Raw genomic sequence first — 26,743 nt, 5'->3', positions numbered from 1 at the left:
TCTGAAAATGTCTTCCACTTAATAAAAAAGAAATATGTCCCAAATCTGGGGAGTCTCATTCTTTATTACCAAGCACCTTTGCCACACTTTGTACTGGGTATGGAGCAGGGCATACTGCGCTTTGCTGTGGGCTCCAATGAGATCTGGGCACTGCCCCTGTTCTAGACTGATCTGCCCCTACAGCTGTGCATCTCCTCAAGAAGTCACACATCGGGTCAAGCACCAGTCAGCTATGGGGCAGTACACACTAAGTGACAAGTGGTGGGGAAAGCGCGTCGGCGATCTGCACGTATGTACGGCTGACACTGCTCACCAGCTGTCACTCACTCAGCGTCACGTGACCCGGCCGTCACCTGACTGAGGACAAACCAGCGGGCGGCAGACTGTGTGACGTCACACGGCGCCGCCCCAGAAGGTCGGAAAGTGGCGCTCTCGGGCCGGCTTTGACTTCCGGGAAGCGGAACCTGTCTTTCTCGGCGAGCCCCATAACTGTATCCCCGCCTCCCGTCATGTCTGGTTACGGGGTGTCCAGCTTTTTCTCAGGGCCGGAGCTGCTGGAGACCCGGCTCACGCCTCGTCCTTACTGGCGCAGCTCAAGTCCTTCTACGACTCCAGTCTCCTGTGCGATGTCACCATCCGCGTCCTGGCGTGAGCCCTGAGAGCCCGGCGGCTCGGAGGACCCCGGAGAACAGCAGGAGCTTCCACTGCAACCGCAATGTGCTGTCCGCCGCCTGCCCCTACTTCCGGAGCATGTTCACCGGGGGCCTGTACGAGAGCAAGCAGCAGCAGGTGACGCTGCACGACATGAGCCCGGAGTCCATGGCGCTCATCATCGAGTACTGCTACACGGCAGGGTGATGGTGACTGAGGCCAACGTTGCAGCGCCTGTATGCGTCCGGCCGACATGCTGCAGTCTGGAGTACGTGCGCAGGCGTGTGCCGCTACCTGGCCCGGCGGCTGGACCTGCACAACTGCGCCGCCATCCTGGCGCTTCGGCGCCGACACCTTCGACCACTGCGAGCTGCGGAGCCGCGCTCTGGCCTTCATGCCGCCATTTTGACCAGTTTGTAACCAGAGAAGAGTTCTGTGAGATGAGCCTGGCCCAGCTGAAGATGGTGCTGAGCATGGACAACCTGGACGTGGGCAGCGAGCGGATGGTGTGCGGTGCTGCGCTGCGCTGGCTGGAGGCCTACCCCAAGGAGCGGGCAGAGGTGTGCCAGGAGGTGCTGAGCTGTGTGCGCTGGCAGCACTTCACAGACAAGGACCAGGCCTACCTGGAGAGCCTTAGGTCCAGGCCTTGGGTGCGCAAGTATTGCCTGCCGTACCTCGACGCCGTGCTGCAGGACAAGGACGGTAAACCCAGCGTCGCCGTGCAAGAGAGCAGCCCCGTGCGCAGGATCGGCATGCTCGCCAAGGAAATGGTCATCTTCTTCGGCCACCGCAAGGAGCCTTTCTTGTGCTATGACCCTTACTCTGGGGACATCTACACCATTGCCTTCTCCTCTTAGTAACCTCACCCACGGCAAGGCGGTGACCTCCTCGCCGTGTGCGTCTCCCCGGACAATGACTTGTACTTGGCCACCCAGCCCATGAAACAGCTGTGGGTGTATAGCCCGGTTCACAACACGTGGCAGCTCCTGGCAGAACGCTTGCTGTGCAGAGAGGGCATGGATGTGGCGTACCTGAATGTTACGTGTACATAGTGGGCGGCCATGACCCCGTCTTCTGGTGCTAAGATCAAGGATGTGGAGTGCTATAGCGTGCAGAGGAATCAGTGGACGCTGGTGCTCCGTTGCCGCACTCCTTTTACTCGTTTGAGTTGGTTACAGTGAACGATCGCCTGTACGCCATCAGTAATAAGAGGATGCTGTGCTATGACCCGGCCTGCAACACCAGTGGCTGAACTGTGCCTCCATGAAACGCTGTGACTTCCATGAAGCCTGTGTGTACAACGACGAAATTTACTGTATATGTGACATCCCCGTAGTGAAGGTCTACAATCCCGCCAGGGGAGAATGGAGGCGGATTAGTCCAATACCCACCGAGGTCAATACGAACAACTACCAGATTGTGCAGTATGGGTCCAAACTGCTCCTCATCTCCTGCACCATTGTACAGTGGAAGAAGAACCGCGTGACTGTCCACGAGTACGACGTGACTGATGACCGCTGGCTTAATATCGGCACCATGTTGGGCCTTCTGCATTATGACTGCGGCTTCATGTGCCTGTCGGCTCGCGTGTATCCATCTTGCTTGGAGTCGGGGCAGAGCTATATCACAGAGGAGGATGATGTCCGTAGCGAGTCCAGTACGGACTGGATGGATGGCTTTAGTGAGCTGGACTCCGAATCAGACAGTCTAAGCTCTTTTTCCGAGGATGAATGGCCAAGAGTATCTCTGGCAAGGCCACGGATATATCTAGAAGGCTCTTTTTAACCCATGGAAAACCTTATTTGTATTACCTTTTGAGATGTCCCTCAAGGTTCTTGAGCCAAACCATCTGCCTCTGAAAGTGATCTGCTGCACTACTTGAAACCTTGTCCAGTCAGCGAGGATCGCCTCTTCAGCCAAAGGGTATTCTGGTTGTTTGAAGGTATCCCCTTTCCACAGGATAGAGGTTAACTTCAAAGATTCAGTGGGGTTCCTACCGCTGGGACTCCCACCGATCACGAGAATGGGGGGCCCCATACCCCCTGCAGGCCCCCCCCCCCTGAAATGAATGGCGCACGTGTGCGTGGCTGCTCTGTTCATTTCTATTGGCGTTCTGGAGATAGCTGAACGCTGTATATGACGTCGCTCCATTCCTATAGGAATTCCCGAGATCGCATGCCCGACCAGCCACTCCGTTCATTTCAGGTGGGCTGCAGGAGGTACAGGGCCCCCACACTCGTGAGCTGAGGGGGGACCCAGCGGTAGGACCCCCACTAATATAATAGTTATCCCGTATCCTGCGGGCAGCTTTAAACAACTGGAATGCCCCTTTAAGTTTATTCACAATGTTCACAGAGCAGAGACCTGTTGTTTCCTTATGTAAAGTTTTCACTTTTTGTTCTGTAAAAGTGTACTGCCATAGTGTTTCTTTTTAGGGTAGGATGGAGTATACCGACCATTGGCACGGTCAGGCAAGGGACCATTCCCCCCCCCCTGCACTTGAAAACATTGGAGGAGATTTACTAATTGAAATGCCCCAGAATTCTGGGTGTAATTTGTGCAAAAAAACAGGCGTACTTGCTTTGTACCACATTTTATTTAAAAGCACTTTTTTTGGGGTCAGTCAGCAGGGGGTATGGCTTAGTTAGAAAGGGCGCCAAAATTTTGGCCCATGATTTTGCCATAAAATAAGCCAGCTAATGGTGTAGACTACATTCTGCAGATGCCACAGCCACTTTAGTCTTCAGTGTACATGGTGGTACAAGAAACGGTATTAGTAAATCTGACCCAATATTTAGTATTTTGAAGTATTTCTCTTGGCTTTATAGGAGGAGTAACATTCAGTTTCTTTCTTAGGGATACTTTGTATACCTCACTGGAAAGCATTTTTTGTACAATGGTATTTTAAAGGGGTTTGATTCAATAGTAAAAGTTTTTGAAAAGTTATAATTTACATTCTGTGAAAAGTTGGTCTCTGACAGACTGTATGGACGTGCTGTGTACCTCTCCGTACACCTGTTGTGTGGCCCCATGGTGCACCCAGGCAGCTGTGTGGAGAACCCCTTTAAGCTGACAGGTATGGTCTCTTTAGACTGGGGCTACACACAGACCATCTGTAACACCAAAACCTTTGTAATGGCCAAGGAAGTGCCACAGGCAAATAGCATGTGTCGTGCACTTTGCATGCAACTTTTCTTTTTTTTGATTGGTCATGCAAGTGTTAAGTGTCCACAGTTTATTCCTGTATCTGTGGTGTTACAAAGCCTGGGTTACTCCAGCATTAAGGATAGTGTTGAGCGAAGCGAGCTTCAGATGCTTCGTTCAAAACTTCAGAATAGTACCGTCCGGAGATCCTTCTCCGTACGGTGTTAGAATGTATGGGCTCCAATGAGCCAAAGTAAGTTATTCACAGACTCGCGCGTGACTTTGTTGAATAACTTCGGTAATTGATTTTTAAAGTGGAAACCAAATTTAAAACTTGAAACCAAACTCTGCTTCGGTTCGGACTAGTACCTCGGACCTGAACCAGAGTTCCGTTTTAAGGGCGTTTTCCACTTTAAAAATCAACTAATGAAGTTATTCAACGAAGTCACGCGTGACTTTGTGAATAACTTACTTCGGCTCATCAGAGCCCATACATTTTAATACAGTACAGAGACGGATCTCCGAGAGTATTATTAAACTAAGCGACTTCGGATTAAGCATGCTGAAGCTTGCTTCGCTCAAACGCTATTAAGGAGCATCTGCCGCCTCTCCTGATGTCTGTGCTTGTATACCTGATGGAATAACAATTCTGGAGCATTTTTTCTTAGAACTGTACATTGTGCCATTCCTCAAGTATTCCTCTATACCACACCTATACTCTGACATTATCTGACCAGTGCTGGCCATTTCAGATTCTATGGGGACACACTCCTTTGCCAGGTGGGATGAGAACACCCAGTTGTCAATCATCCATAAATATTCAGGAGAATTTTGGTAAGGCGGGCACATCAGGTGGGGTGACACGTTCCACCAAGCCATGTTACTAGTAGAAATGACTAAGTGTCGGCTCTGGTTAATGGGTTGGCCCCAAGGTTAAAATGAAAGGGGTTGTGTCCTCTTGCCTTTACTAAGGGTAGGTTCACACCTCCATTTGGTTGCTTAAGCTCACCAGATCCGGCCTAGCCAGATACTGCCTCTCACCACCAGACTGCGCTGGGCACTTTCCAGCATAAGTGCTGATTTGTGGCTGGACAAAAAAATCGCTGCATACAACAGTTTTTTTTCTGGCTGAAAGCCGGCATTTCGCCAGAAAGTGACTGGATCCCCACCGATCCCGTCATGGAGTCCGGCGGTGAATGGCAGTATCCGGCTAGGTCAGATCTGATAAACTCCGTCAGGCTGTTCTCTGCCAGTCTAACGGAGGTGTGAACCTACCCTCAGATGAGCTGGGACTTAGCCCCGACCACCAGGTGTCTAGGAAATGGCAAAGTGGGCTGTTCCCAAGCATTTGTCGATGGGAGCTACCGAAATGGCGAAACGCCGGCCCACTCTGCTGTTTCCCGGCCACCTGCTGGTCAGCGCTTAGTCCCATCTCTGCTTAGTAAAGGCGAGATGAGACAACCCCTTTAAGCGTCTGATAGCGTGGGACCATTGACAACTGATCATGAGAACGGGGATCCTGCGAGCATGTGTACCAGTGGTCCATTCATCTCCACGAGATTGCCAGATATGCTGAGCATTGCAATGTACCTCGCCATCTCTGGCAGTCCCATGGAGAATGAATGGAGCGGGCATGCTTGGCACGCGCCCTTAAGTAGTTACCTTGTTTTGCTATATAGCACATGTAAAATCCCTTTAATCCTGACTATCGGTTGTGGCACTGAACGCCCTGATAACCCGGAAAGAGAGTGGATGGAGATTAGAAGCCATCTTCAGAGCAGTCGCCTCGTATAACCCTCATCATTTGGTAGAGTGCCATTTCTCAGGCTGTCAGCTTATTGTCATTGGGTGTATGTCTTCCAAGATGGATTCCACTTTTGAAAGTTATTGATTAAAGGAATTTTACTAGATGTGAGAAGTTACTCCTTGTTTTAGGAATCCTGACCGGATTCTCCAGTTTTATAGATCATTAGAAGTTTTGTACAATGTCCATACAAAGTGATCTTTTCTTTTGTATATTTTTTCCTTTAATGTTACATTGCAATCCCTTTTATTAAAGGACATTTGTAGTCAGAATGTGATAATTCCATTTTCACTGGAGTTTATACCAGCATACTACTCCTTTGCTGGCAGAAGCATGGGTACGTGACTGGCAGGTCCTGATCCCTGTGTGTTGGGAAAAAATTGTGGATTTTAATAAACCCCATCTGCAGGTTTTCTTTAAAAGGGTCGTTCCACAATTGACATGCGAGGAATAAGAGATAAATGGACGATTGCTGCGGGCCACATGGTTGCATTGTGGTGTAATTCTGCTTTTGGCAGAATAAGGCTACTTTCACACCTGCGTCCGGTGCGGATCCGTCTTGTATCTGCACAGACGGATCCGCACCGATAATGCAGACGCTTGTATCTGTTCAGAACGGATCAGTTTGCATTATTCTTTAAAAAAAAAAAAAAGTCTGTCAAAACGGATCCGTCCTGACTTACATTGAAAGTCAATGGGGGACAGATCAGTTTTCAGTTGCACCATATTGTGTCAGTGAAAACGGATCCTCTCCCATTGACTTACATTGTAAGTCAGGACGGGTCTGTTTGGCTCCGCATCGTCAGGCGGACACCAAAACGCTGGAAGCGTAGTATTAGCACCAGCCTATTGCCTATTCTTTTTGTGGGATTACCCCGTTAACTAGATAAGTGGTTAGAGATTTCTTGCAGTAGTGGGTGGTACTTGGTGATCTGCCGAAACAGCACAGTGACGACTATCCCAAGCAGGGCTGTAAAAACACAATAGGTCCTCAAGGCACTAAATTCTAGCTGCTAATGTCATGTAATGTCACATGGCTGACGCTGACATAATCTGCCACGTGTACCACGGCAGAAACTGCCAGAAGTTTTCTGCAGTTGTTCACTTTGGATGCGCGGTCAGCACCTGGTCGTGCACTGCACCAGGAAGGGACAGTCTTGGTGCAGCTTTAGGGTAAAGGCACGCGTTACAGCGTAATACAGTATCAGCAAAATGAATGAGATTTGCCAAATCTCATGTACACATTGCGTATATTGTATGCGAGGAAACTGGCCTGCTGTGTGGATTTTAAAATCTGCAGCATGTTAGTTGTTTGTGGGATTCTGCACCTTTTGTGTAGTGGTTGTCTGGGCTGAGAGCTGAACCCAGACATATCCCCATCTTCACCCTGGCAGCCCCCCTGGTATGAGCATTTCATGCTCCAACGCTCTCCTTTCCCCTGTGCTGAATCGAACAGGGCAAAGGCTTTTATTTTTTAGATCTAGTGACATACAGGGGACTGCTAGGCGGAGGCTTCTGATTAGCAGTGAGCCTGGTGATGTTACCGGGAACACCAAAAATGCGATAAATGGTGCAAATTTGTGTGCAGTTTTCATGCAGACTTTCTGCATACAAATAAGCAGCATGTGCAGGTAGTATTAGCACCAGCCATGCAATCCGCAGCGCTGCCTCCCAGTGAAACAGTGGGCGGCAGACCCTAAGCGGCCACCGAGTCTGTGCCACAGGTAAATAAACTACCGTGTTAAAGGGATTCTGTCATGACATTTGAGGCCTTTAACCTTAAACATATGGCCAGGTCCCTACTAATAACCTGAATCCGAAACTGTCCTTATTAAATCTGCCTGTGGCTCTATTAGCACATAAAACAGGTTTTTATAACCTGTCATTCACCTACCTAAGGTGTCCAAGGGGACGTCGCTTTATACAGTGTGCCCGGCTGCAGCCATCTCCGTCTGGTGCCCAGCGCCGCCTTCCCACTAGAAATCGCCGCCCTCCCTTTCTATAGAGCCGCCTTCCTCAGCGCCGCCTCCCTCACCTCCGCACCTCCTCCGAAATCGTCCGCTCCCTCAGCCAGATCCCGTGCGGCTGTGAGAGGATGGCTGCAATAGGGCGGTCAAGGCAGGTTTGAGCGAAGTGCGCCAGCCGGCGCATGCGCACTTCGCTCAACTAGGCCGCTGTCAGGAGTCCACACGGGCGCATCAGGTTATACCTAGTGCGCACGCGCGGGATCTGGCTGAGGGAGGCGGCGATTTCTAGTGGGAAGGCGGCGCTGGGCACCCTGTATGAAGAAACCTCCACTTGGACACCTTTATGTGCTAATAGAGCCACAGGCACATTTAATAAGGTCAGTTTCGGATTCAGGTTATTAGTAGGGACTTGGCCATATGTTTAGGTTATAGGCCTCAAATCTCATGACAGAATCCCTTTAAAGTCCCTAGAGGAGAAATGACTGATTACTGTAGTTCCACATACATTGTTATAGGAGCTGTGTTTGGTGGCTATCTGCTATACACAAGGATGTAGAGGTGGTTTTTATCAATGCACCGCAAGCCCAAAATAAATTTAAAAAAATTGTCCTCACCGTCCATTTATATGAGGACTGAAGTTTTTCTTTAATCCCTACTACTATTTGTATTGCATCTGGCCAAAATGTGTTGAGACCTGTAGTTTGGAAATGTTAAACTTGCTAAATCTGATCATTGAAGAGAACCCACCCTGCTCATGCCCACCGCGTTAATAAGGAGAATGTGATATGCCCCCTGTACACATAACACGAACACCCTGATCATAAAAACATTTATTCAGAGCTTAATTCCAAAATATGAAAAGATTAAAATGGAAATATGGCAAAATGTGACAAGTACAAGTAAAATCAACTGTTCTCTTGTACAACTAATTGAAAAATATATCGTACAATAAAGCTGGTCATACTCATTAGATGTGGGACTGGGCGACCAGCTAATCCCAGTAGATGATGGGGTCTGGTGGGGGTGACATCCTCCTCATACTGAGAACATGTGGCTGAGAGGATTGGGAGTGACAGCTATCTTATGTATATGGCCGACCTAAGGGGTGGGGGTGCACCTCAGAAATGTTTCCGGCTGAGCTGGTTAATTTTCTTTAGGCCTTCTCTGTTATTTATGGTTTTATGTACAGTGATGAGGAAGGGGAAGGCAGAAGGCAGCTCCACTCTACTGCTCAGCTTCTGGTGGCCCCAGTGCAGGCAGCGCAGCTTGTCGGCCAGGTCCTTCCGGCCTGCACGTTCCAGGGCATTCTGCAGAATCTTGGTCTTGTTTAAATCGTTCCATGCCTTCTCATACCTGCAGTCACAGACATACAAAATGTAAGCCGCACGGGATATTTACACCCTAATAACACACTGTACACTGTTTAGGTCAACCACAGTTAGGCCTCTTTCACATGTCCACGGACCGCTCCACATATCCCTTCGACTTTAATTTGTGTGTTCACGCAGTGGTTTTCCACACCATGGAAGCATGATTTGCCATGTTTGGTCCATGGTTTTTATGGAGTGGTTCTTTCTGATGCCCTTGAAAACTAGTTTTCAGCTTGGCGTTGGAGGGCAAAAACACATGGACATCTTCCCGGATGAACAACTGCCCAACTTGTCACGGATGTCATCACAGACAAGGACATATGAAAGGTGGCTTATGCTTGCAGCAGGAATCAGTTGTCCTCAGCGGTGAGGGTAACCATTGTGTTGTAAAGATCACCCTTGGATCATTCCTCTCATTACACTGTGTTCCCACTGCATCTAAGACTTCCATCTGACATATACATACTCGGTAGTCCCCAATCTGTGCTCACTGGCCCATCTGCTGCACTTTTCTATACAGTTAGGCCTCATGCACGCGGCTGCATGGGCATCCGTGATCCATCCGCACCGCAGCTCCAGATTGTGGACCCGTTAAAGTGAATGGGGGAGCACACGGCCAATGCCCGCATATTGCGGGCTGTGATACGGCCACAGCCGTGTGCATGAGGCCTTAACAAGAGGTATGCTAATGCATGCAAAAAAAAGTGTAATGTGAACACAGCCAGATGAGAAGGATGACTGGTCACAAAGTCCATTGGCATAGTACAAGACTTCCCCACAACAGTCATGGTGAGCTAAATGTTATGAGTAACATTTCTTTATTCCAGCATTATCAGGGCCCGAGCAGTTCCACATCTGTAGTGTTTTAAGGTGGCCATTTAAAATGCCAGAGTAGTAATCTGGTCTGTCAGATGTTTGCTGAATGGAATTTAGCTGTACATATATAGCAAAACAGTTGTATGCCTTTAACGATGGTGGTCTGACCACAAGGGTCTCCACATCTAGAGAATGCGGTGCCCAAGCCCTGGTCACGTCCCATTTAAGGCTACGGTACATACAAGAACAGCCATACAAACCTATAAATGTTAATTGGGGGGGGGGGACGACGACTTTTTTTCCCCTCAAAAAACATTGCATCCAGATGTTACCGTATTTTTCGCCCTATAAGACGCACCGGCCCATAGAACGCACCTAGGTTTTTGGGGAGGAAAATAAGAAAAAATAATTTTTTTAACCAAAAGGTGTGCTTTTGGTGGGTTTGGAACTAACGGTGGTCTGTGGATGGCACTATTACTGGGGATCTGTGGATGACGGACACTGTTATGGGGGGATCTGTGGATAACGGACACTGTTATGGGGGGATCTGTGGATGACGGACACTGTTATGGGGGGATCTGTGGATGACGGACACTGTTATGGGGGATCTGTGGATGACGGACACTGTTACGGGGGGATCTGTGGCTGGCACTGTTATATATGTGCCATCCACAGACCCCCCCACCCCATAACAGTGCCATCCACAGACACCCCCCCCCCCAGCCCATAACAGTGCCATCCACAGACCCCCACCCCTTAACTGTGCCATCCACAGTGTTATCCACAGATTCCCCCCGCTGCCCCAGTATACAAATATAAAATGTCTTATTCAATTAAAAGTTATTACACATGCCCCCCCAACTCCTAATAGTACCGTACATCCTAATAGCTTCTGTACAATGCAGGCAGGCCGGGCGGCCGGCGCGTCACTCACTGACGTCACTTGCCTGCGCCGCCTGCTTCATTCATAAAGTAGGCGGTGCAGGCACGTGACATCAGGGAGTTACGCTGCCGCCCGCCCGGCCTGCCTGCCGGCATTGTACAGAAGCTATTAGGATGTACGGTACTATTAGGAGTTGGGGGGCATGTGTAATAACTTTTAATTGAATAAGACATTTTATATTTGTGCAGCACTGGAGCGGCGGGGCTATAGTACACTGACTGCACCGCCGCTATTGCTGGCCCCCAGCTCCTCCTCCCAGTCCCTCCCCCGCACAATCTGTACATCGCAGATTGCGATGTTAAAATGTCAGCATTCGCCCCATAAGACGCAGGGGCATTTCCCCCCCATTTTTTGGGGGGGAAAAGTGCGTCTTATGGGGCGAAAAATACGGTACTTTGAAAGTCTATAAAAATTTGTTACAGGGGACCTAAACCTTTTCCGAAACCACAAAGCTGCTTCAGTATTTCTTCAGGTCTCATCGGCACTGCTCTGCTTTTCCACCATGTGGAGTACGGATCCATAGAAAGTATATGGGAGCCGTACTCCCCAGCAGGGGTGGACTGGCCATAGACCTTACAGGGAAATTTCCTGATGGGCTGATGTCCAGGGGCCCACCCAAACCCTCTGCCAGCCGGGTACATAGTGATCTGATCCTCTCAGAATGACATAATACTAGGAGCATCAGGATTTCTGCATCTGGCTGGTGTCCTGCAGTCTGTATCCTCAGGATGGTGATACAGGTGAACATTGTGGCAGTATTTTGTGCTGCACTGTAGTGTTTGGTTCTGCTGGGGCGGTATTTTCTTCTGCACATCAGTGTAGTTGGCTCCGGTTGTCCCTGACTATTTATGGGGCCACTGTGTTTTCCTTCCAGGGCCACTAAGTTCCCAGTCTGTAGAAGAGTGCAGGACTATCTGCAACCATTTAAAAACATAGCAAAAAATCGTGAGACGGAAGCCATGGGTTGAGCCTTGCAGCCGGCAGGGAGGAAATGCCTTCCTGGTGGGAATTGTCACCTAGCTTTGCATCTAGTAAATACACTATAAACAGCAATTATATTTATGGATCCTGCCACCAATAGTCAATCAAATGAAAAAAAAAAAAACATTGCAAAAATTATTTTGGTAGACCAAGAAATACAAAAGTTAGGACAATTAAATGGTCATCAGGCCCAGTCACGAAAGGGTTATAAGGTGGCTGGAAACAGAACATGACTCTACAATACATCATTGGTGGTTTCCATATTATTTGTAATGTTGTTTGTATGTGAAGACGCTGAACTTGCATCTTTATCTTGGAAAAAACTGCACCATCACCCCTTATCTAGGCGCACACAGACGGCTCCTCCTTGGAGCCGAAACCCCCTGATAAACCATGGCCTGCTAATTACCAACACTCCAGCATCTTCTGGGCTTGAATCTTCTTTTCCACAGAGGCCGTATGAAATTGCCTGATTTCAGGTCTGCTGAATCCAAGCTCACTCGCGACTATGGTCCACTCAAAGCCCAGCTGATTCCCCAGATCCTTGACTGACTTCAGGTTGATCACTGCATCCTAAAGAACATAATGAAATGCCTGAACCCCTATGTAGAAAAAGGAATAGGACTTCTTGCACACCGATATAGGGATGGAGCATGTATGGCGGCACACAGGGTCCTGCAGCAGCTTATTACAGAGAGATTCCCTCCGGGAACAGTGCTTCGTTGGAATTGTATTATTTCTACAGAATCCAACAGAAAACGTGAAATTGGAGGATTACAAAAGCATAGTATGGTCCCTTGGGGTTGTTATCTCAGATACAGGGAGGTCTTACAGCTCCATACAACCTAGGTCCTCATGCACACGGCCGTTCCGTGCATTGGGGACCGCAATGCACAGGCAACATCCGTGTGGCGGCCGGGACTGATCGAGATCTGTGATCCGTCTGCACCGTCAAAAAATAGAACATCTTCTGTGGAGGCACGGGCAGAAACACCACGGAAGTACTCCGTAGTGGTTCCGAGCCGTGCTTCTGTTCCGCACCGCACTGCATCTACTGCAAAGGTTAAAAGCAGAAGAAGACATGATGTGATTCTTGCAGCAATGCCATTGCAAAAAAAAAAAAGCCTGTTTTGGGTGTTTTTTTGCAGTGGTGGCAGATTTTGGCCAGATCTGCTGTGGCTGTACCCCTATTGTGTACAAAATGTATCACTAACACCTACCTCTTCGTAGGTGAGTAGATAAAAGATTAGAACCACTAAGTCGGCGCTGTCAGCAGGAACGTGGTCTCAGATGAGTATAGATAAAAATTGTACAGATCAAGGGCGATCAGCCCCCTTCATCAGGACAATGTACCATTTTATCTAAACTCATCTGAGACCACGTTCCTGCTGACAGCGCCGACTTAGCGGTGCTAATCTTTTATATACGAATCTTCGCATCCTGAGGACCATATCTGCGGCACAGGCAAGAAGCTAGGCAGCAGCGCAGGCATCCCGCAGGCTGGACGGGAAAATACCAGCAAAGTGCACAAAGCAGTTGTGACTACTTACAACTCAAGAAGGTAAGCGCAACTTATCTCATACAGCTAACTGATACTATGCAGCAACACACACGAGGCGCTGCCTCCTCTTCTCCTTTTCTTTTGTATCACCTACCTCTTGTGCTTTATTGGGCATCTTCATATGGTTTCCACTTTTAAATCTGCCAGTGCTCTTCAGCTTAAAAATATCTAAAATTACAGATTTGATTTTATAATATTAGATATATTTTTTGAAAATATTAATGCCCAAATACTACATTATGGCCCAGTTCACACAGCATCTTTTTTGGTGCCGATTCACCACCAAAAAGCTGTTGGGGTTGCGCCGAATCCACCTTCCACTGTTCTTAATGGGAAGCTGTACTCGGCTATCTCCAGTGCTCCCATAGCAGCAGCATACTTTTCCAATCAACCTTTCCATTCATTACAAGGGGCTCCACGGGGTACGGGGCCCCTGTTCTCGTGATCAGTGGGTGTCCCAGTGGTAGGACTCACACCGATCTGATGACCATAAATTCCTATAACCAGAATACCCCTTTAATGATGATTTTGCTCACAATCCTTTCCCCTTGAATATATTAACACTAGTTTCACACCAGCGGTGTCAATTCCGGCAGGCTGTTCTGCTGAAAGTCACCGACTGGCACTGCCGGCCCCATTAAGTATGGCGGACATACCGACCACATCCGGCTGGTAAGCAGAGAACCATGTTGCAGTGTGTGTCCGGCAGATCCTCCGCTTGCCTGCCGGATTGTAGCTACTGCTGGTGTGAAGGTAGCCTAAGATTTCTAATCTAATAAAACAGGAATTGAAAATAGATTTGATGCTTACCTTTGTCTCAAACTCAACAAATCAAGTGTTCTTGTGGAAAGACAGAGGGGCTGTTGTGCATCTTCGTTTTTAAATGTTGGTAGGGGGTTACCACAACAAAAGTGAGAATTCAGTCTGTTAAAAATTAAAGAAACTGTTCCTCATGACTGCAGATCATGGCCTATAAACTTGGTAACTATGAGGAGTTTCATGCCTTTGTTATCAGAGCAAGAAGAAAATATGATTGATGCTCATGTTACCAGATTCACACATTGCAGCATATCTTCTCAATTTATTTACACCGCTTTTCAAAATACGGACACATATGTAATACAATGAAGGCGCTTCATTAATGCTACTTTTATGGTGCACGTCCTATTTGCAACATAATTTGCGACTTTTTGAGCTTCTCGTCACTTTTCTAAGCTGGTCACAGAAAAGGGGATGGGCTTAGTGGGAAGCAGGGACCCCCACAGCCCACCAGATTTACTATAATTTGGCATAAGTTAGAACTCAAGACTACACCAGCCTTTAGCAAGCGTAGATTTGAGTTTCTGGCGCACGGATGGCCAGAGCTGTGCCTAATTCATTTAGAGGCATCTGCGTATGACAAATCTCCCTCAATATCCTCATTATAAGGAAGCCCATCATATTATGGAGCCACACTGATACAATAACCCACATTTACTAATACAGTCTAGAAGTAAGACAGTGAAAACTTAGGCCCTGATTTATCAAAACCAGTGTGTGACCTGGTCTTGATAGGCCCTGAGCTGCCAGAGGAGACATTTCATTTATGATGAGGAGCAGACCTAGTAAGAAACTGTTTAGGGTAGTGTAAAAACACCAATTGCGACCGGATGCCAGTTTGGGCACTCGGTCTCTAAAAGATTAGTCATTACTGGCATAGGGGAATGATACATTTTCCCCTTAAAATGTGGTTTCCTGATACAAATTAATGGACTTCCAGCACTCTATTAAAATGTAAAAAATGTTTCTCATATTCTTAAAAATATAGCAGATAGGGTAGGACCTGACATGAACGTGGCCACCTAATCTACTTCAGCAGTGACATCTCTCTTGCGGAAACATCAGTTTTGAAGCCACCGGTTCGCTGAAGAGGATCAGGTGACCATGCTTATGCCGGGGAATAAGAAAACTAACCCCAGACCAGAAGACGGAGATGCAGGAGCCAGCATGGAGGACCAGAGCAGTAGGGAACAAGTAAGTATGATCCTTTCAGTAGGGGAGGCAGGCTGCCAGCACCTGTTAGAAATGATGTATTCCTGGAAATGCAGTTCAAAGCACGTGTTTGTTTGTTTTTTGCTGCCACCTGCTTTATTTTTAAGGATGTGACAGTAAATACTTTTGAGGTGCTGGAGGACCATTCGTCTATATTAAGAAAACTCCATTTTGTACCCGTTGTTGACTGAGAATTCTCCTCCCTGCACCACAGACAGTGTCTGGAGTCGAAGTTTACAGAACTTTCAGCCTTAGTTTATTCCAAAAACTACTCCAAAATTTTGGCACATGGTGGCTCATATAAGCCATAAAAAGGGGTAGAAAATTGTCTAAAACAGGTTTGTGCTCGGATCGTCTATCAGAACGTACCTAACCTGACTCCCCCTAGCTACACTTAGCAGTAGAGTTATGCCACAACTGGCGGAGTAGGGCCGCCTAATGGGGGCAACCCTAATATGAATGATTGTAAGATGGTGTGGGTGGGTGGGTGGGTGAAACATTACCGAGCCGACGTCAGCCTGAGGACGCAGGTGAGGTTAAATAGGGTCGTCAATCAGTCTCCCCTCCCACAAATCCAGCAAACACATTTGCTTAACACTTGTGCTCGGATCGTCTATCAGAACGTACCTAACCTGACTCCCCCTAGCTACACTTAGCAGTAGAGTTATGCCACAACTGCCGGAGTAGGGCCGCCTAAAGGGGCCAAAAAATACCAGACCATAGATTCAGAAAGAATATTTATATAAACATGTCGTTACAACACCAAGGTCTGAAAAGTGAGAGACATTTCATGATGAGGGTCTGGAATGTACCGTACGTAGCAAGATGATTTCCACCTGCCCAATCTCTGAAAAATATGAACTGGGACGTTGTTTCTGGAGGCAGCTGATGCTGCCCCAATTCTGAAGGAGTGGCCCGTGATAGACATAGGATTGACCCTCATATTAACTAACAGTAGCCGGATATATTTCATGAATGTCTGAGTACTCAGGGGTGCAGCATTAAAGGCTAACAGCGGCGAGTCCGCTGAAACCGCCCTGACGTACTCCAACCATTCACGAAGAACCACTACTGGACACCAACTGTTCCCGGTGGGAAAATACTTCACCTCCACCAGTTCCCCAGGCAGAGCTGTTTTCGAAGAACTTAAAGTTAAGACATAACATGTGTTACTCCCCACAAGTCTTCCCTTACGTAAAAATGCTATAGAGGAAATGGAACGTGTAAACTCGCTAGGCCTGAGGAACCCGTAAAACTCCAAATACATGGCCGTTTTAATCAACAGGCTAGTGCCTTGGCCAAAGGGCTTCTTCTGCAGCAAGTCAGACAATGTCCTAAACATCTGTCCTGATAACAGCTGTCGAGTAGGAAGGCTCCTAGCTGTCACCTTCTGAATACCTTTCAATAAGGCCTTCACTGGATGTGCCGAAAACAGAGACGGCTGATCGGGGTGTAGGACATAGCAGTGATGCTGCATGCCAACAAGGTATAATTTGATGGTGCTATGTGCTAACTTAAGGTGAGAGTGGCAAAAAGCAATAAACGCCATCAAGTAGGTTATGTGCCCCCAGGTGGGTAAGTTTCCTTAAATTTGTTAAACAACCCCCAAGCAGTCTCGTATACTTTAAGCGTGTTGCTGGACAACGACTTAGCCACAAGGCTCCTAGCTGTAGCGAGGTGTAATGCTAGTCCATCACCAGTTGACTGTGATGAGGGGTTGGCGTTGGCAAGGAGTCTGCCCCTGGGTAAACCTGGAAGAAGAGCCGAAAGTTAAGTCGGGACAGAGCGTCTGCTGCTACATTCTTTTCTCCACTAATGTGTGTACAAATAAAATGAAAACCATGCTGTAGTGCCAGCCAAACAAACCTTCTAACGAACGCCATTATCTCTACGGAGCTTGATCTGCCCTTCATCAGAATGTCTGCAGTAACCGCATTGTCTGTCAAAAACAAGACCGTATGATTTCTCCATTGCCTACCCCAGACCTGCGCAGCCCCCACTATGGGGTAGATCTCAAACAAAGGAGATGACTGACCGAACCCTGGAATGTTCACTACCTCAGACGGCCAAGGACTGGCCAACCAGTGTCTTTCCCACATGGCAGCGAACCCTACCGATGACGTATATACCAAGGGGGACTGATTCGACACTGCAGGAACAAACAATGAAATTCCATTCCACTGTGTCAAAAAGGTGTCCCACATCAGTAGATCGGCCGTCGCCTGTTGATCTAAGTGGATAGAACTGTCTTGATCGGGGGCTGATGGAAGCAGTTTCAGCAGCCTGGAAATAAAGGTCCTCCCTTGAGAAATAATCCGCATAGCAAAATTTAACATGTCCAGAAGGGACTGGAGGTTTGCCCTCGTGGTGACCCTGACATGAGCCAACCTATGAACCACCTCTCTGATTCTGCATAATTTATCCTGCGGAAGACTGGCCTGCATCTTAACTGTGTCCAGCTGTAGCCCCAAGAAGGTAATTGCAGTTCTAGGGCCTTCCACCTTATCCGATGCTACTGGTACTTTGAGATCCTTGAATACCGTATTTAATATGTGAAGATCCCTGGGGGCTTGTGACAGGGGTTCGATTAACAGAAAGTCGTCTAAATAATGAATAACATGGTTAGCATGGAATCTATTAGTCAAAATCCAGTGTAAGGTCTTTGCAAACTGGTCAAACAACCACGGACTGGATTTTGACCCGAAGGTCAATTTATTAGCAAAATAATACCGACCTTCCCACTTAATGCCATGCCATTGCCATAAGTCTGGCTGTAAGGGAAGTAATTTAAAGGCGTCTGTGATGTCTGCTTTCGATAACCATGTGCCTTGACCTAAAAGAAATATCACCTGGATAGCCTCGTCAATGGAAGCGTACTTCATAGAGAACTCCTCCGATGGTATCAAGGAGTTCAGACTAGAGATAGGCAAGGAATGTGGTGCTGACAGATCATAAATTAATCTTTTTTTATTGGAGAATTTCCTGGTTACCACCCCCACCGGGCTTACCCTCCAACAGTCGAAGGGGTGCTGACTAAACAGACCTACCAAATAACCCTTCTCCAATTCAGTCTATATCAGTTCCGAGACTGACACCGGGTCTTTGAAGGCTGAGAGCAGGTTCCTACACTCATAGGATCACTGAGGTAGTGCCACTAGACCCATATGGAAACCATTAACCAAACCGTTCACCACATATTTAACCCAGCCAGGCTCCGGATGATCTCTTAAATAATAATCAAGCAGTTCCGCGTCTACCACACCTAGTCCTGCCGTATGGTTATTCCTCTGAGGACAAGCCACACGGGGATAAGCCCTAAAACAAATCGAACATAAGTGTAGCAACCTACACTGGCTGCAGTGATATGCCGAGAAATTAAAGTTGTTACACACTTGTGACCTGCCCAGATATTTAATTGGTCATCCTAATTTGTCCACCCCTGACAGAACCCTGCCACTGCTGGTCGATGGACCCGGAATATTCCTAATCTGTGAGGTCTCTGTTGGTACGCTAAGACTGGAACACCAATCCGTAGTGTGTGAGTAGGAACTACACGTGGCACACGTCGGGGCTCTGAGAACCACGAAGTGGCTGCAGAATAGTTCTGTGTCGACGACTGACCAGTCAACGACATGCTGGCTCTGCGCCAGGGCTGCCGCTGCCTTAGCCGAAAACTAACGGTGGTAGTCATAGAATGCTGTACCACCGTATTTATAACCTAAATCCACCACCTTGTATAAGTACAGATCCAACTCCTCCCTCCTCTGTGGGCTGACTGACGCGACCACGTCCCGAAATAAACTAAAGGCGAGGACAAATTCTGCCACACTTAGCTTTCTGTTGAACCTGGCATCTTTGGACTTAAGGACAATGGACACTTCCCCACAGGCTATCGTCTTATTATCGAGCACTTCGTGCGTAGCTATAAGTAACAACGCTAAATTAACGTCCTTCCCCGCAAGGATGTCCTGGCGAATGTTGGCTGGGATGAAAAGTGATGGCGCTATAGAGGGAAGATTAACTAACCCAGTAGCCACACTGGTTTGCGATGTCGAGGCCCTTGAAGGTCCCCTGCATCGCTAAACCAGCTGCAACCCCCCTACTTTCCACCATCTCCAGCCTAGCCTGGACGTCCGCAATAGACGTAGCCAAACGAATTGATGACTGCATGCAGCTGAGTCAAGGAAGTCTGTATAGTGCCCATGGACACTACGTCCTGACCAGGACCTGCTGACTCTGAAGAGAGTAGACGGTAAAGTTCCGCTTTCCTGGCTGTTGCTGTGACACAAATTCCTCTCTTCAGTAATTCCGCCGTCAGCTTGGGGATGGTCCAGGATCTTAACGAAGGTACGGTGGTCCGTACAGACTGCTGATCCATGCTCCCATGCAATGAAGACGTGCCCTCGATGTCCGCGTTATGAGACATCGTGCAACTAAAACGAGACAAATGACAATATGACCAACTGAAACAGCCGCCTAGTGCTGACACCTGTAACTGACCCAGCCACCTATTGCTTATGACGTTACAAGCTTCCGAACCGTGCCTATTGAATGTGATGTGACCATTCCGTAACATGCCTATGCTCTGCCAACTGTTAGTGAACGACGTGACCAGACTTTTGTAATCCAGTGCTTGTTAATCGTGGTTAACCTCGTAACGTCGTGTCTATGAACGTGCCTGTAGTCGTGACTGACTTCGTAATCTTGTGCCTGTAGTCGTGACAGACTTCGTAATCTTGCGCCTGTAGTTGTGACGGACTTCGTAATCTCGCGCCTGTAGTCGTGATGGACTTTGTAATCTCGCGCCTGTAGTCGTGACAGACTTCATAATCTCGCGCCTGCAGTCGTGACAGACTTCGTAATCTCGTGCCTGCAGTCGTGACAGACTTCGTAACCTCGCACCTGTAGTCGTGACAGGACTTAAACATTGTGTCTGTAGTCTTGACAGACTTTGTAGTAACGTGCCTGTAGTCGTGACAGGACTTAAACATGGCGTCTGTAGTCGTGACAGACTTTATAGTAACGTGACAGACTTTGTAATGATGCGCCTGTAGTCGTGGCGGACACCATAATACCGTGCCTATGCCCGTGATAGATTAGAGTAACCCTAGCGAATCCCAGTGCCACCTAGTGCCCCCAATTGACCTGAACCCTCCGGACCATACCTACCCGCTGAGCAGCCGTATGCTAAGATGACACTGGACTGGCTGAGCCCGGCGCCCACGGGCCTAACCGAACTATGGACAAACAACCAATAACAAAATTTTATTTCCCCCCTTTTTTTTTAATGTACAGTACAGACCAAAAGTTTGGACACACCTTCTCATTCAAAGAGTTTTCTTTATTTTCATGACTATGAAGGCATCAAAACTATAAATTAACACATGTGGAATTATATACATAACAAACAAGTGTGAAACAACTGAAAATATGTCATATTCTAGGTTCTTCAAAGTAGCCACCTTTTGCTTTGATTACTGATTTGCACACTCTTGGCATTCTCTTGATGAGCTTCAAGAGGTAGTCCCCGGAAATGGTCTTCCAACAGTCTTGAAGTAGTTCCCAGAGATGCTTAGCAGTTGTTGGCCCTTTTGCCTTCACTCTGCGGTCCAGCTCACCCCAAACCATCTCGATTGGGTTCAGGTCCGGTGACTGTGGAGGCCAGGTCATCTGGCGCATCACCCCATCACTCTCCTTCATGGTCAAATAGCCCTTACTTTCAAAGTTTTCCCAATTTTTCGGCTGACGGACTGACCTTCATTTCTTAAAGTAATGATGGCCACTCGTTTTTCTTTACTTAGCTGCTTTTTTCTTGCCATAATACAAATTCTAACAGTCTATTCAGTAGGACTATCAGCTGTGTATCCACCTGTCTTCTCCTCAACGCAACTGATGGTCCCAACCCCATTTATAAGGCAAGAAATCCCACTTATTAAACCTGACAGGGCACACCTGTGAAGTGAAGACCATTTCAGGGGACTACCTCTTGAAGCTCATCAAGAGAATGCCAAGAGTGTGCAAAGCAGTAATCAAAGCAAAAGGTGGCTACTTTGAAGAACCTAGAATATGACATATTTTCTGTTGTTTCACACTTGTTTGTTGTGTATATAATTCCACATGTGTTAATTAATAGTTTTGATGCCTTCAGTGTGAATCTACAATTTTCATAGTCATGAAAATAAAGAAAATTCTTTGAATGAGAAGGTGTGTCCAAACTTTTGGTCTGTACTGTATATATATATATATATATACTTTTTTCTATAAATTACTTCTATTTTTATTTATTTTTTGCGTAGGGCCAGCAATACCCACCCGCTATAACGTGCCTCCAAATGCCGCTGCCTTGTCCTGGCAGACCGACTAACTGTTACTCCGTCAGAAGCAGAAAAAAATGCGAAGCGTCTCCCTGCCGAAGTCAGACCAACTGTACACTTGCCCTGTGAATTGAGACAACATCGTCTGGAATGTGTATCGGGCCGTGGGACAGCGCTTATTTTTTTCCAAGATCTCTTTATTGAAGTGAGAAATCACTTGCACAGCAATAAACACATGAACAGTACATCGTACAAGAATTGCATCAAAGCATACTGTACAGGCAGTTGTAAAGGCTTGATTTCTCAAATCACAATTTTACAATTTTATGACCATAATGGCAATCTGGGTGACAAATAGTAGGGAAGTCCATAAATCTTCCTAATCGCCTTCCACGCCATTATGGTGTCCTTTAGCAGAATAGACTGTCTTATTGACACCGGTATGTCTTTCAGCCTAGAGTGTAGTAGAGCCTCTAGATTTTCCCCACCAGCCAGTTCACTTTCGATAATAATCGCCGAATAGTGTCCCGTGCCCCACACCCAATCACGCACATGTCTGAATAGCGACGCCAAGTTGTAGTGGCGAATATTCGGTAATTGTAGCCCCCCTTCATCCTTCAGCATCGTTAATTTGGCATAGGCAATGCGTGGCCTCTTAGTTTTCCAGAGGAAACGATTGAACGCTCTCTGCATCCTAACTACATCTGTGTGTTTTATCAGCAATGGAATTGTCTGGAGCGGATAAAGTAGCTTTGGGAAGCTTACCATTTTAATTAAATGCGCCATCCCACACACCGACAAGGGTAGATCATGCCATTTCTCTAGTTCACTTTCTATTTTGAGGAAGAGAGGGGGATAATTCAAAGTTTATATTGACGCTGGGGTGCGTCCTATCTTAATGCCCAAGTAGGTCAGATAGTCCTTCCGAACTTCCACCCTATTTTGTAAATGTCTCGCTGCGGGGGACCGGTGGTCTAAGAACAGTAGCTGACTTTTTTCCACGTTGACCCTATAACCCATGGCCCTGCCATAGAGGTTCAAAGCCTCTAGAGTCCTATCTAGCTGGAGCTCCGGGGATCCAAGATATAGCAAGATATCATCTGCAAAGCAACTAACTTTTAGCACTTTGGCCCCTATCTTGATGCCCTCAAAGATGTCCGATTTAATCAACCATCTCGCCAAGAGCTCCATTGCCAAATTGAAGAGTATCGGGGACAAGGGGCAACCCTGCCGCGTACCTTTTTCCAGCGTAATTGGTTTGGATAGAAAGCCCGGGACATTCACTCGTGCCTGGGGGTTTTCATAGAGCGCCTTCAGGAAATTTCTGAAGCGTCCTGTGATATTAACCCTGTCCAGCACCATGTCCAACCATTGCCAGTTGACGTTATCGAATGCCTTCTCGGCATCTACTGCCAACAACGCTGGAGAAGGCTCGTTTTTAGGATCCCTATATCTGCTTAGGACGGCTAAGACTTTGCGTATATTAGTCACTGCAGATCTACCCTTCATGAACCCTACCTGATGTGAACCAATTAGATTAGGTACGCAATTGGCTAATCTATTGGCCAAAATTTTGGACAGAATCTTCACATCCTGATTAATCAAGGAGATCGGTCTATATGCGCTGGGCTGTGTCAAATCTCTTCCCGACTTCGGAAGGATCTTAATATAGGCCATCTTGCCCGAGTCAGGTAACTTGCCCCCGGCCATAATGTTATTAAACAGTCCAGTCAACGTCGGGGATAGTTCTGGGATCATGGCCTTATAGAATTCCGCCGGGAATCCATCAGGTCCCGGGGCTTTGCAGTTCGACAGGGATTTGATTGTCGTCCCTAACTCCTCTTCACTAACGTCCCGACTCAGCGTTTCCAACGCTTCAGTGGACAGCAGTGGCAGGTCCACCTTGTCTAAGAGATTCCTTGCTTCCTGAGGTCGGGGGGGGGGGGGGGGATCCCTCGAATATAATGCTTGGAAATAGTCGCCTAATATCTCCACAATATCTTTTGGTTGAGAGCATAACTTTCCCGATCTGTCTTTTAGGGGGTGCAGGGCCGTTTGTTTAACGAATGGGTGTGTTACACAAAAAAACTTAGCCTTTTGGTAATCCCCAAACCACTTTTCCTGTCTTTCCTGATAATAGTCAAAACTGTGTTTGGCCGTGACCCATAGAACTTTGTTGGGGGTTGTGGGATTTTGTAAGAATTCAGTGTACGTCTCCCGCACCTTCTGGGTGGCTTCTTCGAACTTTTTTCTCGCTTCCCTCTTTTTCCCTATCGAATATGACATTATTCGGCCCCTAAGTACCGCCTTGGCCGCATCCCAAAATAAGTTCTGATTCGACGCCTGATCCGCATTATCCTGCGAGTATTCCCACCACCACCCTTTTAGCTTATCTATAAATTCCTTATCCTTGGACAAGTGCTGAGGCATTCTCCACGTAAAATCTTGTCCCCTGGGGACTGTATCCATTATTTCCATAACCACTGGGGCATGGTCCGAGATTAATAAGTCCGAGATTTCTACTAGTTTGACTCTGGACAGCATCCTCGGTGATGTCAGGAGATAGTCAATCCGGGACCATGACCCCTGGGCATGGGAAAAATGGGTTTACTCGCGATCTACTGGGTGGTGGTATCGCCAGGTATCACACAGGCCCGTGTTTTGTATCAGAGGGAGTAACGTCTGAGCCCGATTCTGCTGAGTAATATTTTCAAGAACCCCTCGCTTCCTGTCTTCCTGCTCGTTGTGCACCCTATTGAAATCCCCCGCCACCAATAGCATCTGTGAGTCTTCACCCAAGATATCTTTCTCCAAGGACTTGTAAAAGTCCGTCTGGGAGGTGTTGGGGGCATAGACATTATGCAGAACTATCTTCCCTGTCGGGGAATCTAAGATTAGTCGCATCCATCTCCCTTGATTGTCAGTAGATATAGAAGAAATCTCGTAGCGTAAGCGTTTGTGAAACAGGACCATGATGCCCGCCTTCTTGCCCACTGAGGGTGAACCCACTACCTGTCCCACCCATAATCTATGCATCCTACAAAAATCCGCCTCTTCCAAATGGGTCTCCTGCAGGAACGCCACATCTTTCTTGAGTTTTTTGAGGTGGCGTAGCACCGCCATGCGTTTGGCAGGGGACCGTAGGCCCTTAACGTTCCACGTGGCTACTCACATAATAATTGCTCTATGTTCGCGTACTCTGCAGGAGAAACCACCAGGAACAGGTCAAAACGGTATTTCACATATTGGCACCAAGGCAGCAGCACTCCAACCACATTCAAATTGGTGTTCACCCCCATCCCCACCCCTACCCCCAACCCATATCCCCCTACCCAACCCCACAACATAAATGAATCACTTGTCGACTTCGCTTTTTTCGCACATCTAACAGTGTAGTAGTTGTCACTACCTACTTCAAACGGAATCATTAACTACCTCCTACTATACGCCGCTCACCAGCCCATAATACTCGGCATAATCAAAGAATTTAACACATTAACATGAATGAACCATATGTCCAATGTTGTCTCACGTGTCCCTCCAGGGCGACCTAGTCAGACGCTAACAATACTCGGGGCTGTCCATGTTCAATTTGGATCCGCTTCCTGATGATCCGGCTCTATAGATCTGGGCACCGATCTCCCCGACTTCTGACTGGCTCCTCTACCTCTGACCGAGGATGTAGACCGCTGGGAGGATGATGGTATAATATTGGAGAACAAGGGATCCGACTCAAGCACCCCCGTTGCTTCACCAGGTGAAAAGAAAGTATCAACCGTCCCGTCTTGACGAAAAATCCTCAGGGTTGCAGGGTACAGTAGGGCGAACTTGACCTTGTTTCGAGCTAGAACGGAGCATATTTGCGAAAATTCCCTCCTGCGTTTCGCCACTTCTGCTGAGTAATCGCTGAATAGAAGGATCTTGTTGCCCCGAATCGTTAAGGGCCGCACGTTGCGTCGGAATTTCGCCAATATAGCCTCCTTGGTGCCATAGTTCAAATATTTGACTATCGCAGCTCTGGGCCTCGCGTTATTGGATCGCGACCCTGCAGATAGTGGCGGTCCCAAGCGGTGCGCTCTCTCCACTGTACAAGTGCCCTGGGCTTGAGGGATCTCTACCTCGCAAATATCCGCTAGCTGATTCGGAGGGATCGATTCTGGGAGGCCGATGATCCGCAGGTTGTTCCTCCTGGATCGATTTTCTAAGTCGTCAATCTTCTCTTTCAGGTACTGATTATCGCGCAGGAGGTCTCTGATGTTGCTCTGGGCCTTCTCCAGATCTTACTCCACTAATACCACCCTTTGCTCCACATCGGCGATCTGGGAGGTATGCTGCGCCACCTCAGACTGCAGTTGTTGCAGGGCCGACGAGACCGTGGCTTCCAGGGAAGCTTTGATATCCGGCGCAAGGAGTTTAGCCACTTCTATGGCCATAGTTTTGCATGAGGCTGTTAACTCGTCAGCTGAGGTGAGACAACACTCCCCTTCCTCCTCATCTGAACCCGATGCCTCCGTACTTTTCTGGGTCGACTGCGAGGTTGAGCGGGTAAGCCTGTGCCGTTTCTCGGCCACCGGCGCCATCTTGCCCCTGGCTTTCAGGTCGTCACCTGGCGGGAGTGTTGTCCGCGACTCCTTCTGTGAACCGCCTCTGACCACGAATTTCTCCATAGGTGCCCCCTACACTGCTAGGGGGTTCTGAGGGTACCTTTCGGTCCCGGTATGCGGCGGTTCTCCAGATATTCGGGCCGGCCGAGCGGAGAGCCTCTTACGCGCGTCTCTCCATGTACGCGCCGGAACCGGAAGTATCGGGACAACGCTTATTACATGACCGTAATTTATACAGGGAGTGCAGAATTATTAGGCAAGTTGTATTTTTGAGGATTAATTTTATTATTGAACAACAACCATGTTCTCAATGAACCCAAAAAACTCATTAATATCAAAGCTGAATATTTTTGGAAGTAGTTTTTAGTTTGTTTTTAGTTTTAGCTATTTTAGGGGGATATCTGTGTGTGCAGGTGACTATTACTGTGCATAATTATTAGGCAACTTAACAAAAAACAAATATATACCCATTTCAATTATTTATTTTTACCAGTGAAACCAATATAACATCTCAACATTCACAAATATACATTTCTGACATTCAAAAACAAAACAAA

At 47.6% G+C, this 26,743-nt stretch overlaps 1 protein-coding gene across 1 annotated transcript; it reads left to right on the top strand.

Annotated features, from left to right (window-relative positions):
- The first annotated feature begins 509 nt into the window (after positions 1-509).
- KBTBD7 (kelch repeat and BTB domain containing 7) lies at positions 510-3,405 on the top strand. The gene is given in 11 exon segments (XM_040422363.1): positions 510-555; positions 558-647; positions 650-987; positions 989-1,047; positions 1,049-1,496; positions 1,498-1,537; positions 1,540-1,686; positions 1,689-1,717; positions 1,719-1,782; positions 1,785-1,891; positions 1,894-3,405. Coding segments are annotated over 11 exon segments (1,911 nt in total). The 3' UTR covers positions 2,437-3,405.
- The last annotated feature ends 23,338 nt before the right edge of the window (positions 3,406-26,743 follow it).

The sequence above is a fragment of the Bufo bufo genome, chromosome 3 (genome assembly GCF_905171765.1).
Source record: "Bufo bufo chromosome 3, aBufBuf1.1, whole genome shotgun sequence".
Classification (NCBI taxonomy): domain Eukaryota; kingdom Metazoa; phylum Chordata; class Amphibia; order Anura; family Bufonidae; genus Bufo; species Bufo bufo.
This window is presented reverse-complemented; position numbering and strand designations above follow the sequence as displayed.